The sequence below is a fragment of the Conger conger genome, chromosome 3 (assembly GCF_963514075.1).
Source record: "Conger conger chromosome 3, fConCon1.1, whole genome shotgun sequence".
NCBI classification, from domain to species: domain Eukaryota; kingdom Metazoa; phylum Chordata; class Actinopteri; order Anguilliformes; family Congridae; genus Conger; species Conger conger.
The window spans coordinates 64,606,329-64,622,813 of NC_083762.1; the positions used below are offsets into that span (position 1 = coordinate 64,606,329).

General features: G+C 45.3%; 1 protein-coding gene across 8 annotated transcripts in view; it reads left to right on the forward strand.

The window, feature by feature from the left end:
* LOC133124138 (inositol polyphosphate-4-phosphatase type I A-like) overlaps positions 1-16,485 on the forward strand; it is a 45,156-nt gene that overhangs the window by 24,471 nt on the left and 4,200 nt on the right. The window contains exons 14-25 of one of the 8 annotated variants that reach the window (XM_061235065.1): positions 1,323-1,340; positions 3,408-3,591; positions 4,278-4,496; positions 4,931-5,072; positions 7,835-7,867; positions 8,660-8,832; positions 9,334-9,457; positions 10,106-10,373; positions 10,984-11,081; positions 11,258-11,370; positions 12,029-12,183; positions 14,214-14,755. In XM_061235065.1, coding sequence (XP_061091049.1) covers positions 1,323-1,340; positions 3,408-3,591; positions 4,278-4,496; positions 4,931-5,072; positions 7,835-7,867; positions 8,660-8,832; positions 9,334-9,457; positions 10,106-10,373; positions 10,984-11,081; positions 11,258-11,370; positions 12,029-12,183; positions 14,214-14,394 — 1,708 coding nt within the window. In that variant the 3' untranslated portion in view covers positions 14,395-14,755. Of the gene's footprint in view, positions 1-1,322; positions 1,341-3,404; positions 3,592-4,277; positions 4,497-4,930; positions 5,073-7,834; positions 7,868-8,659; positions 8,833-9,333; positions 9,458-10,105; positions 10,374-10,983; positions 11,082-11,257; positions 11,371-12,028; positions 12,184-14,213; positions 14,756-16,485 lie in introns of those variants that run through there. The other 7 variants (XM_061235069.1, XM_061235068.1, XM_061235066.1 and 4 more) reach the window with 7 other exon arrangements.

The window sequence follows — 16,485 nt, forward strand, 5'->3', positions numbered from 1 at the left end:
ACAGCCTAATAGGAATCAGGCAGTTTGCATAATTATACCACTGAACTGCCATCAGTCGCTTGGAGACCTGCTGCTACAGCATTGCAATAGTCATTCCAGAACCATTCATCCCTTTCTTATTGTTGTTGTTTCTTAAACATAATGCAGTGAATATCTGAAGTATACCCAAAGGTGATGTGTGAGAAACAACAACAACAAAATAGAAACATAATAAATGATAATAACGTGTCACGCCTTGTGAAAAATGGTAGGTTGAATCTGGGCCTCAAAGTTAGTTGTTCCCACAGTACCTTCTCAATTCAGGGCACCTTAATGCTGGAACTGAAAGTCTATTTTTCTTGTGTGTAATGCAAATCCAGGATTTTTAATTGGAGCATGAACAAACCCATTTGCTTTTTGGCCTAATATGGCCAGGGAGATATAATATAGCCAGGGAGATATGGCCATCTCCCTAAACTATCTCCCTACTTTTATTTTATTTTATTAGTTACGGTTTAAGTCAGTTCTGTTTTCTAAACTTGGGTCTGGATTCAATCGGACCAGAGTGCACTTCCACCAGAACTTTGGGTCACGTATATAATGCTACTGTTGGTTTTATTCCCTGTCTCTTATGTAACATTTATTGCTTTGGTGGTTGTTCAAATTCATTAAGACTTGTGTAAGAAATGAGAATTAAGGCTTCAGCACATCATTATCAATACATCTTACATACAGTCTTGGGGTCACATAGTCCTGAAACATAGTCTTTTTCAGGACTGAGTATCTTATTTCTGCAGTCGTCGTGCACTCCGATCTTTTCAGCGAGTTTACTGACCCTTCATCAAACACAGTCGACATTTTGTACCTTGTATAACACACAGCATTGGCTAATTTCCATGACAATAATGACACCGTTCAAGTTGGATTGTTTGTGCAGCCATGTTAATACTCTTAATTAAAACCCCCTTTATAATGTCACCCCACGTTTATGCAGTTGTTCATTTGAAAATTTGCAAACTAGTTTCAGTGAAAGGCTTCATTTTCGATGTGCCTTTTACATAATGAATGCCTTTTTACCTTCACATTAATTATAAATAATTATTTCCCAGCTATGTATTGTTGGTGAAACTGCTTGCAGCATTTCATGCTCTGGAGTGTTTAAGGCGGCTTTGTTATCTTTTGATACATGATTTTTCTTTGTTTTCTGAATGTGTTCTTGCTCTGCCCGTGGCGTTGTGCTTGCTCATCCTTAGAACTCTGCACTGCTGCAGCAGCCTTTTTCTAAGATGGTGTATTTATTGGTTTGATGGCTTTTTCATTTCCTTTCTGTTTTTTTATCTCAGCATTTATGAGGAGGAATGGTGAGTTGTACTTTCATTTAACTGATTTTGTTTGGTCATATTTTTCCCCCCTGCGTGCATTTATCTGCATGTAAATATGTCCCCTCTTATGTTTCATCGGTGGATTGGATTTTTTTTGTGTGTGTGTGTATGTGTGTGAGTGTTTCTGTGAGCGTGTGTGTGTTTTGGCGTGGGCGTGTGTGTGTGTGTGTGTGTGTGTGTGTGTGTGTTTGCATAAGAATGTGACTGATGTTAGTACAGCTGTTTTTTGACAGTATGTCGGGTGAGTACTGTTTGTTCAAAATGTGTCTCGACTGTGTTCTGAGTCTCAAGTGAAATGAGTCATGTCTCCCCTTACACAGTGCTGCTTGTTCAGGAGACGCCAGTCTCTACATTGTAGTGGATGTGGAAAGGTGGACATGATCACCACAATAATCAGATAAATTACCCTGAAATAATAGCTATCGACCAAAAGATTTGAGGTGTAACGTTAAGTGACTTCCGCATCTATACTGCTTCCATCGGGTCGAGGAAAATCACACGATTGTCAGCGCTTGATTAGGATATAGGTTTGTGTCTCTTTGAAGTGAAGGCTACATAATTGATGCACAGTGCATCGCTTGTCCACACTGACTTTTTCTGTTTAGATTAATTGGTTCTTGGCCATAAATATTTGAGGGTCACTGGGGGTTCACTGACTAACCGTAGATCGAAGAAGCCATTATCATCCATCTTGGACCAGGACCATGTGGGAGCCCAGTCCTTCCTGTCAAAAGTCTGACCGTGGCGGTACAGCAGGAAGAGTAACGGGAGCGGCGTTGGGATGTTCGAATCACGGAGAACGTCCCCTTCTGGAAAAACGCTGCTTCTTAATTGAGGCCGTCGCCTAGCAACTGCCTGCCTTCTTTAAAGTGTGACTTTACAGGCGGAGCTCTGATAAACCGCCCCCCCCTGTCCCCCCCTGTCCCCCCGGCCCCACAGGCTCCCAGAGATTAAAGAAAGAATGATACCCCATTAAAGTCCAGCCGCCGGACTGCAACCGTGCGATGGAGAAAGGACTGTGGTGTTTTTTGGAATTTTAATGTAGCAGTTGTATGAATTGTTTAATAACCGATTGGAGTCCTCACTGCCCTGGAGCAGAGTGAGTAATGCAGGAGAATTCCTCACGTTGTCACCGGGGATCAGGTAGCCAGGAGAAAACGGCTTCATCTCAGTCTCAATGAGGCTTGCGCAGTGTAACCCTACACGAATGTGAAGACCAGCCGCTCCCTTCCTGGAAATGTACTGTTAGCATCTGACACGATCGAGATTCAAACTCCACTGACAATGTGTGACCTTGGGTAGTCTTGCCTGCCGCAGTGACTTTTCAGCAGAAAGGGTTTCAGTTAGCATCTGGGCTCATTTCGACCCTCAGTCTTCGGGAGAGCAAGCACTCCAGTTTTAGGGAGGCCAGGGGGCAGTCACGCATTGGGACTGCCTTCAGTCCCAACAGCATCCTTTTCTGCACACTTTGCCCCTCATCTTCATGTGCCCTGTTTTAACCCCCCCCTGCCTGTTCACCCCCCACCTCCACATCCCTGCACTCGGTCCTGTTGGAGCTGTGGCTCAATATCTGACCATGTTACAGTAGGCTCTTGTGATCTGTGTTGAGATCGGATTGTGTGTCCTAACACCCAGGGCCCCTCCAGCTGTGCTCCTTTGGCAGTTGTAAGTAGGTTACAGTCACAGTCGCTAATACACACATATATGTTGGGTTTGAGATAATTAGGTTATTTCAGTTTATTTCCGTATTTCCTTCCTAGTGCCTCTGACAGAGCATTGAATTAATCTTGACCTTGGGCAGGGAGATTGCTTCCATTAAAATATAAAGGAGAGAAAATTCAGAACGTCTTGAGACATCAGTGGTTCTGGCGGCCTGTACCAGCCCCCGAATATGACGCACTACCTCGCTCTTCACTGTACTGTCCATCTCAAAGTGTGTGTGTGTCTGTGTATATGTGTGTGAGTGTGTACGAGAGAGAGTGAGTATGACTGTGTGTGTATTTAATTCCCTCCCAGGTGTCTAACTGTCCGCTCTACCCTCAGCAGTGCCGTCTCCAGCTCTCAGTCCATCGTCTACATCCCCCAGGACATCGTCCGTGCCAAGGAGATCATCGCTCACATCAACACGCTCAAGACCCAGGTCAGCTACTACGCCGAGCGCCTGTCCCGGGCCGCCAAGGACCGTTCGGCTAACGGGCTGGAGAGGACACTGGCCATCCTGGCCGACAAGGTGAGAGTCCATGGCTGTGTTGGAAACCGCATACTAGCATAATACTCGTCCTAAATTTCAGCCTGATTTTCATTGAAATGTAGTATGAGTTGTATGCTAAGTGTGCAATTTCGAACTCAACCCCTGAGTCCCTGACCTCCACTGATGGCTCCATCTTCACATTGCCTTCAGCATCATGTATCCATTACCTTACTTCATCCCCCGAGACCTCACTTCATCCTCCTGAAGCTACACCATGCATCACCATGCCTCTGTAAACTGTTCACTCTTTTCCCCCTCATTTGGACTGTGTTACAGCTAACATATTACCCAACTATAACCTGTCATACCCATCTGATTTGTTATAATGGATTTCTTAACACTTTCTGTTATATCCATCTGCCATTACCCCTTGACAGCCACTGATGGGCTCTTGCCTCTATAGCTGCATTCCTCCTGAGAGTTCTTCCCATTGGGGAGTTTTTTCTCAGCACTGTTTGTGGGTTTTTCTCTCCACTAGGGAGTTTTTTTACCTCACACGCTTGCTATTTTGGGGCTTCAGGTCTGGAGTTTGGGCTTCTACTACTCTGTGAAGCGTCTTTGTAAAAAGACTGCAGATTGAATCGAATTGAATTGAATTGGATTGAATCGAATTTAGAGTCATCGAATCAAATTGAATCAATTTGAATTGAATTGACTGCCCTCAGACGCGGCAGCTGGTGACGGTGTGCGACTGCAAGCTCCTGGCCTCGGCCATCCAGGCCTTGAACGCGGCCCGACCGGAGTACATCGCCTCCAAGGCGTCGCCCTCCACTGCCGAGGCGGACCAGGTGGTGCTACGCAACGACCAGGACACGCTGCTCGCCAAGTGGGCCGGCCGCAACAGCCGATCCTCCCTGCACGTCAACTGGCACGAGGAGGAGTGGGTAAGGGGTCAAGAGGTCAGGAGGTCAGACTTCCCTCCCAGTGGGTGCATCTGGGAGGAAGTGACCTTGATGAGTGTTTATACTCACATTCTAACTGTGATTGCTTTTTTGTATTACTCGTAATAACACATTGGGCATGTGTGTACACGTTTAAACAAATAAATCTGTTTTGATTGATCTAAGCAAAATCTAAACCTGTCAAGTTATAATGTGGAAGTTGCAGTATTTCTTTATCCTTTGTAGTGTACAGTATATACACTATTTGTTTGTTTGTGTGTGTGTATGTATATATGCATGCACACGCACGCACGCACGTACTCACCCACACACTTGTATATTGGCAGCACAATTGCCTAGTTCACCTTCTGTGCTGCTTCTGCGGCAATGACACATATTAAGCTTAATCTCTCCCCTCCTATCCCATGATTCTTCAGGAGAAGGTGTGGCTGAACGTGGACAAGAGTCTGGAGTGCATCATCCAGCGGGTAGACAAGCTTCTGCAGAGAGAGAGACTGCAGAGCACCAGCAGCGAGGACGTCTTCCTGTGCGACCAGCAGGGCGGCGCCAGTAAGAAAGGTAACTCATGTTCTGGAGGAACCCCCCGACTGCATAGAGTAGGGTCTTCCTCCCTCAGCCCCTCTTCATCGTCACCATCATCTTCAGCCACAGACATCCCCCACTGCGCCTTTGCTTTTCTCATTCTCTCCTCCATCTTTTCTATCCTTCATTTTATTTCTGTTTCTTTGTTTCTTTGGTTTTACGGTCCAGTCATTTCAGCTACATAATTCCTCCTAAGATCAATTAGCGGAATGGTCTGTTCTTGGGGAAGTGCAGTTTACAGTAGATGCAATAAAAATTGATGATTGAGAAGAAAATGAAAGAAAAGAAACAGAAATGAAAGAAACATTAAAGGCCACTGGTGCATTACTACCTTCTTATTGGAGCACTTTAGGCCAGTGACTCACTGGGCATATCTGAGTGCTCTGATCATTATTATTTCTACTGAACACTGTTCTAACTCTCCCCAAAGTAAAGTAATCTTGTATGCACCTGTCAGACTTGGCATTTAACTATTACTTTACCTAAATCACCAATGCCAAAATGTCAGGACATCTCAGCAAACCAGAGGCAGATCTGCAGAGGCCAGCACACATCCATTAAGTGATGTGGTAACCCCATACGTACTGGTGGAAGCCTTTGATTGGCCACCTTCTTTCGTTTGTCATTGTCTGTAATGGTTATTTCAGCTTTTGTCTTACAAGTGTCTCTCTCTTGCAAGAGATTTTAAGTCGCTGTGAGACTAACATGATTAGCTAAAGATAAATAAAATATTATTTAAATATTTAAAGCAGAAATCACATTATCACATCCTCCTCTATTTCTCTGGACTGTGTCACGTTTCCAAATTTTTGTCATTTTAAAATGTGTTTAACGCACCTGACTGCACTCTGAATGAAGAGCTATGTATTGTCTCTGGTCGTTTACCAGTCCTGCATGCTGCTTGTTGTCTGAAACAGGATGCATGTCTTCTTTTATTCATAATAATTTTAGTCAAAGGTTGTGTATGCACTCTTAATTATTGTCAGAATTTCCTGCTGTATGTTGCATACAATTGTATGAATTAGTGCTGTTAATCAAATTTGCTGCTATACTGAATTTGGAAGTCTTATTCCCCCCCCCCAGAGAGGTTTGGGTTTCATTTTATTATTTTTATTTTTCCAAAAGATAACCGAAGCTTCATGTAACATTTACGAACCCCCTTAAAGTTTAAGAATTGCATTTGTTGTTCAGTTGGTTGTTTGTACCGTATGTATGGTGTTGAGGTGTTGTTGTATTTGTATGCGCTTGCTGTTGAGGTGGTTCTTTGTATGATGTTCACGTTGACATGGTTGTTCAAAAAGAATGTTCGTCTGTCTTGTCAATCTCTTTAATGGCCTTGTGTTGTGAAAGATCCTCCATGCAGATGTGTCATTGTCAGTAACTATGTGTCGAGTCCCATAAATCCTGTCCCCACAGGATATTTATTAGTGATATTAATGGGCTTGAACGTAATTTGTGCACCATCTTCATGGAAGGACATTGAAGTTTAGAAACCCATTAATTCCAGAACCTTCTAATTGAACTATCTCTCACTGTTCTCCCTTGTCATCATCAGAGAGTGCTATGGTGGTTTCATAGTTTAGTTCATAGTTTAATGGCAGTTGTGGCTGAGTGGTTGCTGCGTTCACATGGATCACAGTAGACAGTAGACAGCAGAGCAGCATTTTTGGGGCTGTAGGGGGAAAAAAGTGCAGGACTACACAACAGCAAATTCAAATATACATCGCTATGGTGATGTTGCTGGGTGTTGTTCTATAACACAGGCAGTTTCCAACATGGTTAGGAAAATGGGAATTGTGCTTGGTATAGCATTTTATTTTTTGCCTTGTGGTCCTTTTGTGTTGTGTCATATCCAGTTTGCAATTCAATTGAATATAACGGTAAACAGTTAGTAATATTGAACTTAAATGGCAAGTGCCGTCTCCCTCTCATTCTTTGCCATCCTAATAAATTTTGTGTCTCCTCCACTATAATGACATTTGGTATATCATCTACCGTGATCCATGTCAACGCAACAGTACTCATTATGGTGGAGACAGGACTGCGACCATGAAGTCCTGAGATCTAGAACCGGATCTGCAGGCTGTTTTAAAATGCCGGTCAGCACGCCGCAGTGGCTTCTGTACCACATCGGAGTGAGAGATTGCAGAGCTGAGACGCTCGCTGTTGACAGTGAGGTTGTTGGAAGGTTCTGGAAGGTGCATGCGGTTTTATCCTTTCCCTCCTGCTCATGTTAATGTACGCAAATCTGAAGGGAACGCGATGGAATGTGTTGTCAGCCAACGCTCAGGCGTGACGGGGGAAAGCATACCAGCTTGTCATTACAGCTGAATCAGTCGCCCTGCTCTGTCTGTGGGTCTCTGCTTGTGCATGCTGGTCCAGCACGCATCATCAGCCGCTCACCGCACGTGAGAATGACAGAATGCAGCGACGGCAGTCCGCCAGCAGCATATGTAATCATCTGGCTCGACAGTGGGATTTGAAAACACAGAGAACGTCTGCCTGAGAGCGCATCTGCCTCAGTTTATAGCCTTATGATTTAAGTGCTTCTGTTTACTCTGCGCTGCCATAAAAACCCCAGCTTGTGCGTGCGTGCCTGTGTTTGGGGTTTACGCTCTGGCTGCTGTGGGCTGCGATGTAGACCCAGGGAGACGCCGACAGGGCGTTGTCTGAGCTGCTTCCTGTGTTGTCCAGAGCGCTTCCTAACCACGCATGTCACACCTCCAACCCTCCTCTAGATGGCAGTCCCAGTCGTGAGGAGACATCCCCAGGTAAGAGCTGTCTCCATCCGCCTGCTTCTGTCCCTGCCCCGAAAACCCTGCACCCCCCTGCCCCAAAAGGCCCCGCCCTGTCTCAGCTCCAGCGCAGTGCTTCAGCTGTATCTGCAGGCCCACACAGCCAGGCTTTAAGGAGCTATCACACTCATCTCAGTCTCTGTCCTCGTGGTCCGTGTCTCTTTTTCTGTATTAGCAATTAGCAACATATCACTGAGTAAATTTGAAAAAGGTTTATATTTTTCACAGTTTCGAAGGAGGGTAATTATATCTGTCAAAGGCTGAGGTTGTTCAGGACATATATGGTGGAGCTAAGCATGTTAACAGACTGATTTTAAATTTTGAATTTAAGAGCAATGGTCTGTATAGCCAGTCGGCCATAGCCATGGCAGGATTGGATCACATCACCTACAATGTCTGTGTTGCATTTGGACAGTGTGTATGAGGTGTCTGTACCTGCCAGTGTGTGTGTATGTGTAAATGTATATGTGTATATGTGTGTTGTCTGTGTGTGTGTGTGTGTAGCCTGTGTGTATGTGTTTGTATATGCGTGTGTGTGTGTAGCTTGTGTGTATGTGTTTGTATATGCGTATGTGTGTGTGTGTTGCCTGTGTGTATGTGTGTATATGTGTATGTGTTTGGGTTGCCTGTATGTATGTGTTTGTATATGTTTGTGTGTGTATGTGTTTGTATATGTGTGTGTGTGTGTGTGTGTGTGTGTGTGTTTGCTTGTATATGTGTGTGTGTGTGTGCACGTGTGTTTGTGTGTGACATCTCTGCTGCCCCCAGGTGAGTGGAGTGAGGCTCTGTACCCGCTGCTCACCACGCTTACCGAGTGTGTGGCCATGATGAGTGACAAGGCCAAGAAGTCTATGGTGTTCCTGCTGATGCAGGACAGTGCCCCCACCATCGCCATGTACCTCACCCTGCAGTACCGCAGGGATGTGGTCTTCTGCCAGACGGTCAGTGTGTGGTTCCACACACACACACACACGCACACACACACACACTCTGCGTCTAAATAACAGCTTGTGTAATTGGTGTGATTTGAATGGTGCAGTAATAAAACCCCAGCTCTTATAGCCACACATCTTTCTGCCGTGTTTCTCATGCCTGGTGAGAAACACCATAATCACTCTTAGCGAAAGCCCCAGATCTCTACTTTCCCTACTCTAATCGGTGTCATCTGCAGTCGACTGGATGACATCACCTTGTGGTAGACCTGTGCATATCTGTTGCTCTTGTAAAACAGTTGTAGAAGAAGAAGGTGACTAAATCAGATATTACTGTCGCTTCAGTAAAAGAATCGTAATTTCCTAATTTTGCTTTTTGTGTACTGTACCACTTTACCATTATTTACAGACGCCTGCATCCAGTGCTCACTCGCAGATGTGTGCCGAGAGCTTTGCTGTGTGACATTAGCTAAGATGGCAGCTTATGTCTGTTCATCTGTCCTCCTTCAGCTGACAGCCCTCATCTGTGGCTTCATCATCAAACTGAGGAACTGTCTCCGTGACGACGGCTTTCTGAGACAGCTCTACACCATTGGCCTGCTGGCACAGTTCGAGAGCCTGCTGAGCACCTACGGTAAACAAGCAGTGTGTGTGTGCCTGTGTGTGTGTGTGTGTGTGTGTACAGTGTGTGTGTGTGTGTGTGTGTGTGTGCGTGTGTGTGTGTGTATGTGTCTGTGCGTGTATGTGTGTGCCTGTGTGTGTGTGTGTGTGTGTGTGCGCATGTGCCTGTGTGTGTGTGCGCGTGTGTGTGTGTGTGCATGTGTGTGCGTGTGTGCTTGTCTGTGTGAGTGTGTGCACCTGTGTGTGTGTGCGCATGTGCCTGTGTGTGTGTGCATGTGCGTGTGCGCCTGTATGTGTACAGTGTGTGTGTGTGTGTGTGTGTGTGTGTGCATGTGCATGTGTGTGTATGCGTGTGTGTGCCTGTTTGTGTGTGCATGTGTGTGCGTGTGTGCTTGTGTGTGTGTGTGTGTGTGTGCCTGTGTGTGTGAGTGTACAGTATGTGTGTGTGTGTGTATGTGTGTTTGCGTGCCTCTGTGCACACCTGTGTGTGTGTGTGCGTGTGCTTGTGTCTGTTTGTGTGCGTGTATGTGTGCATGTGTCAGGAGAGGAGCTAGCAATATTGGAGGACATCATTGTGTGTGTGTGTTTGTGTGTGCCTGTGTTTGTGTGTGTGTGCATGTGTGTGTCTGTGTGTGCGTGTGTGTGTGTATGTGTTTTTTAGGAGAGGAGCTGGCCATGTTGGAGGACATGAGCGTGGGCATCATGGACTTGAGGAACGTCACCTTCAAGGTGACACAGGCCCCCTCAGGCTCCGCCCCCGACATGCTGCCCGTCATCACCGGCAACCGGGACGGCTTCAATGTGCGCATCCCGTTGCCGGGGACGATGTTCGACGCATTGCCGCGGGAGATCCAGAACGGCATGCTCCTGCGTGTCCAGCCCGTGCTGTTCAACGTGGGCATCAACGACCAGCAGTCACTGGCTGAGAAGTAAGCGGACGGGGTCACTAAAAGCGCGTCCCTTCCTTTAATATGTCAGTGAGTTATCTGTACTTTTGTGTTTGCTTAGCAGATGACCCTATAAACCTACAGCAACAGCATAAATGTACTTGGTTGAATATGCAATTTGGAGTAGGTATACCTTGTTCAAGGTTATAACAGTTATGTAACAGTTGAACTAACAGTGTCAGAGTCCACCACCCTGCTGCACAGTACCCTGCTGAAACAAACACCTCAAACTAGGTTTTGAAACAGCTGGTAGAAGGTTGACTCGTTCAGGCCAGCTGCCAGCTCAACATAGTTTAGCTGCTTAACCAGTTCAGACCATCTCTCAGCTTGACATGGTTTGACCAGCTCAAGCTATGTTTTGAAATAGCTGGTTGTCCGGCTACCAACTCAGATAAGTTACCAGCACTAGCTGGTTGACCAGTTCATACCCAGCTAGACCGGTTTATGACCAGCATGACCACCTCAATTTTCAAGCTGGTCAGGCTGGCGTAGCTAGATTTTACAGCAGGGTAGCCATCTAGGACAGGATTTGGGAGACGTTGCACTGCAGTTTTTAATCAGGACATGAGTTTGGACTTTCGATTTTTTGTAGGCTCGGAGACACGTCATTACAGGAGATCATCAACATGGAGAGCCTGGCTCGCCTCAACTCCTACTACGAGCAGTTCAAAGAGGTTTTGCCTGAAGATTGTGAGTCACTAATATTGTGAAATCTCATTAATCTTAGTTTGACTTTAAAACAAACAGTCTCTCATCACAAACCCATTCTTTCTCTTTCTCTTTCTTTGTCTCTCTCTCACTCTCTCTTTCTCTCTCTCACACACACTCACACACTCCGTTCCACCCACCCTCTCCTCCGTCTCCAGGTCTCCCTCGTTCCCGCAGTCAGACCTGCCTGCCGGAGCTGCTGAGGTTTCTGGGGCAGAACGTTCACGCCAGGAAGAACAAAAACGTGGACATCCTGTGGCAGGCGGCTGAGGTAAGGCTGCAGGCTTAGCCTAGCATGGGCACAGCTATCCACACAGAAGGACTAAAACCGTTTCTAAAACGTGTGTGTGTGTGTGTGCATGCATGTACAGTACATGGTGTATGTGTAAGCGTATTTGGGTTATTTTGCGTATTTGTTTTTAATAACTCAGATCATCAGGTCATAGTAACTTATTAGCATATATTTTGTTGTTTTTGTATTACAGTATTATCGGTACTTGATACCAACTGAATCTTACCTTCGCGCTCCTAAATGGTACATCTTAATGATGGATGTATAATTTGAGTGAGACTGGGATTCAGAGATTTAAAATAGTTTTTTATTTCCTGATATACTAACTTTATTCCTTCTTTAATTTATGATCTTGTACTATGCTTTTCTGTGTTTGTGATTTAGCGGTAGTTAAAGGTAATTACTACTGTACCTCCTGTACCACAGTAGGTTATGTGCCCTTCTTGTGCTGGTCAAGAAGAAAGTAATTATAATTAATGAAAACAAATGATGAAATTTCTTCATATCATAGAAAAAGAAAAAGAAAAAGAAAGTCTGTGTGCGCCCATAACCTCATCCTTCATCAGCGGAACAAACGTATGTTTGTTCTACAAACGGAGTGAAACACAGCTGAGAGAGCGCCCTGCCCCTTACTCAGATCTGCCGGCGGCTGAACGGGGTGCGCTTCACCAGCTGCAAGAGTGCCAAGGACCGCACGGCCATGTCGGTCACCCTGGAGCAGTGCCTCATCCTGCAGCACGAGCACGGCATGGCCCCGCAGGTCTTCACCCAGGCCCTGGACTGCATGCGCAGGTAGGCGTCCTCCCCACTGCCTGAGCCAAACTCCTCTCTAACGTCAGGGGACCATGCCAACTGCAGGGGGTGCCGTGCTCCTGTTTTCAGCCCAGGGAGCGGTGAAGTCAAAATGGGCCAGTGCCCCGCGGTCAGAGCGGACAAGATTGGGTTCGGTTTAGTTCACTGCAGTGTAGAGGGCCTTTAACTACGGTCATGGGGAGCTGCAGGGTCTGCTAGTTAAATTAAGCAACTAATTTGGACCCAAGAGACCGTGGGGCGGTGAGTTAATTGTGCTTTAGAGTCAACTGCTTTAATCTGCTTTTAAGCCACTCACCCTCTGGCTCTCAAGTAATTTTCATTTAGGTATGTGAGTTACTTTCAGCAGTTAAAATGAGACCGTATCAGTACCTCTCTTTCTTTGGAGAGACTGACTCGTGATTATCTTGTTAGAGATACCATTTTACAATTGTACAATTTTCAGTGAAATCTCATCACCCTTTTTCTAAATTCTTTTTAAGTCGCATCAGGTGAAATATCACGGCAGAGTAACTGACACTTTTGAAACCCCGCTACCTCCACCAGCTTCACCAGTTCCAAATCAAGATGCATCTCCAACAATCACAATAGTCTCTGCCGTCCTCAAAGTGACTAAGATCTGGTTCTGAAGCTCTGAATCTCCCTGTGTCTCTCTGCAGTTTGCATCTGTTCCTTGTACTTTACCTTGGTTAATGTCCGCCGTGTATTCTTTCCAGCAGCTGCTTCTCTTGCTTGTTGATGTCGCTGCTGCAGTGCAGAGAATGCTCCCCATTTCTAGCGATGGAGCCCTTATTTCTCCACATTGCACTTCATCCCCCCATCGTTCATCCCCTCTCCCCCTCTGACCCCATCTCCTCTGTTTGCTGGCACCTTGCTTGGGGGAGGGGAAGGAGGGGTAGAGCACTGGTGTGGGTGTAGGAAAAGCCAGAGCCTGAGGGAATATCGGAAGAGGTTATCCCCGCCCCCGGCACAGTAAACGTGCAATGCTGTCTTCACGCTCCCTGCCTGCCTTCCTTCACACTAACCCCCCCCCCACTTCCCACGCTCCTGTTTCCTGTCTGACATCTCCCCAGTCTTCTTCTCCTGTCATTTCCGTGAGATCCCGCTCCTCCTGACTCCTCCACAGGATGTGAGGCACGATCGTTTACTGCGCCTCACAGTTATTTCCCGCTAACAGCCGCTATCTACGCCAAAAAAAGACAATAAAAGACAATGCAGGATGTAGCTGCGTTGCACTGCTGAACGCTACTGAAATCCCCACTTGCTGGGTTTCAGCTGACACTGAGCAGGCTGGTTAGTGTCGGTGTCTGTGGACAAGCCGAGAGGAATTGTGGGATAGCTGGCATGGTCGCAGACCATGGTGCCCTTTCCTTCTGCCCAGTGTGGCCTCGCACCTGTTGCATGCTGGGAAGAAGCCGGATGGCGCTGCATGGCCCCGAAACCCCCCTGCCCCTCCCCACACATCCCCGCCTGCTGGTACATGGAGAACCATCGCTGTTTCTTCGTGCCTGTCTTTTCTTTTCTGTCCTGAAGACTCAAGAAAATTTCTCTTAATTTTCTCTTCTTTTGTATCCTCTTTCTCTCTTTCACTTTATGTTGGTTATTAACATTTTTGGTTTGGAATTTATTTGGGTTTGATTTTCATTGATTTTCTTTTTTTTTTTTGCTTCTGCCTTTTTTATGTACATTTTTTGTTTGGGGGTTTTTGTTTTTGTGTTTGATTTATCTGATTATTATATTATTCTTCATTTAATTTTGGACTTTGTACTCCTTACTTTCTTGTGGGATTTCCTCCCTGGTCCCTTGCCCACATTTCTCATCTTTTTATGTTTCAAATATTATTGAAAACATCACTTCATCATCATCTTCATCATCATTATCCTCATGGTTCCTGATGTTTTTATATTTTCATGCCTGTTCCCTGTTGTCCTTTTGGCATGTGTATCTGTTCCATAACCCCCCCTCCCCCCCACCATTCCCTCCTCCATACCCCTTGCCCTCCCTCTCCACAGCATTGGGACCAGGGAGGGGGTCACACAGAAGAACCTGAGTGGTCTGCTGCCTATCCGTGACTTTAGGCTAGACCCCAGCCTACTGTACTCCCTCCCCTTACTGGCCCTCAGTCCCAACCTGCTCATTGCCTGGTTGTTCCTCAGCGTGGCCTACCTGCTGGCTAAGCTCCGCTGTAACTGAATCCCGCCAGTCTGTCTGTCTGTCCGCCCGTCTGTCAGCCAGCCAGGAGGCCAGGCCGTCTCTCGAGTCCGTCCGTCTGTTCCGCCTGTCCGTTTGTCTGGCAGACTGGTAGGCTTGTCTGTGAGTCGAGCGCATGGTCATTCTGTCTCTGCCTATCAGACCGTCTCTCTGTGTGTCTAACCGGCCGGCAGACAGAGGATTCTCAGGTGGCCAGACAGACATTCCATTGTGTAGGCGGTTAGTCACTCTGTCTGACTGTCTGTCTGTCTGTCAGGTAACCAAACTGTACAGCACTTCCCTGCTTCAAATTTGCGTTTCTTTAAAACCACTGGTCTGGGGAAAGTGCTGGTCTAAAGGTCTAAGTGGCTGCCATTGTCAGTATTTTGCCTTACTTGTATTTCTACTAAATTTATTTAAGGTACAATTAAATTCTCCAAATACAAATATTAAATACTAAGTTGTAAATAACATAGAATAATTTTTCCCAATATTGTAGAATAGAGGGCCCTACGGAAATTATTATTATTGTTCTTGTTGTAATTTCAGAGTACTTCACTGTAGACCTACCATAATAGCTATATTTACACAATCGTCTCGCTTGGCTTTCTAAGTCTTCCTTCCGTTTGTGTTTTTGTAATATCGAAGTGAAAGAATATGAAGAGTAGGCTTGGTCAGGGCTGGATTTGAGTGGTCGGTTTATCCTCAGTGACAGTGTTGTGATACTGTACGGTATGGTCTCCACTCTAGCCCAGGTCTTCCTGCTTACCTTCAGCACAGTGTTTCCATTCTATCCAACATATTTTTATCAGTATTATTTTTGTGAGGAATAGCTAAACTTGCCAAATTGCAGTACATTGTAGGAGGTACTGTATATTGTAAGCAATGAAAACCTGTTTTTATTTTTCTCTCAAAAATGTATAAGACATGCTTGATTATGCAGCTGTTACAGTATACTGTTTACATATATTGTTTTCTTTTTGTCTGCCTACGATGTAAATGAGTTTTATGAAAAAGCTTGCTTTTCCAGTTCTTAGATAATGTATCTTAGACAATTGGGTATCCTTGCGGCGTTTAATTTAGAGAACCTATTTGACATGATTTTTTTTGGTCATGAGATTTTACTCCTTAGGAAATCATAAGAGATTTTTGTATATATAAGTCTATTGGAGTCTAAAAAGGACTGTGAGAATATAATTGTGATTGCCAAATGTTGAATTTAATCTTGATATTTCCTTCTCATGGGAATCAGAGTAGTAGTCCTGGGTACAGGTGTATGTGATGTATGGCCACTTTCCCCAAAATCTATAAATGTCCTGCGGAAATTAGGTCTTCTCGCTCAATAACACAGGAGACATGGGCGGGGAGAACGAGGCATTTTTCAGCTATAACTCACTGTCTCAAACTGTCATAGATAAACAGTAGACCACAGTAAGCAGTAGACCTCTCTCAATATGACTGAATGGTTGTGCTTGGGTTGAGGCCATCAAAGGTTATGGTCGTGTTCTGCTAGGCTGGATCTGTGTCATATCTGTGCAGGTTCATTTAATCCTTAATGCTGAAGTGGTCCGTGTAAGATGAAGACCAAGTGTATCTGTGCAGGTTCTGCGTAAATCTAATCCAGTGGAACGAACACTAACGGAAAGGATCACATGTTATGAAAAATATGCATGCCCTGGTTAAAAACCACTTCACAGTTAAAGTAGGGTATCTGTCCCCTGCTTTGGGTTAAACAATGGGGAGAGCTACTGGTGTAGCTCAGCGATTTGATGACAGAAGCCAGGCTAGCTAGCTAATAATAGCTTCCTGAGATATTGGCTGAGCATTAGCTGATTAACTAACCTACAATAACCTACAATAAAATTAGAATAAAAAAGAATGGACTGATATAGTGATGTAACTTGACGCTACATTAAGAGGTAGCTAGCAAGCTACAGGTAAATGCCCACATAATTTCTGTTCTAGTTCATTGGTTCACTACATCTGTTTGTTGTAACCACTGAAACTTCCGAGGACATGATTCAAGTAGTAGATTTTAGTAGATTTTCTTTCAGCTTGACATAACGGGTTCATTTCACAGCCTTTTCACAGGCT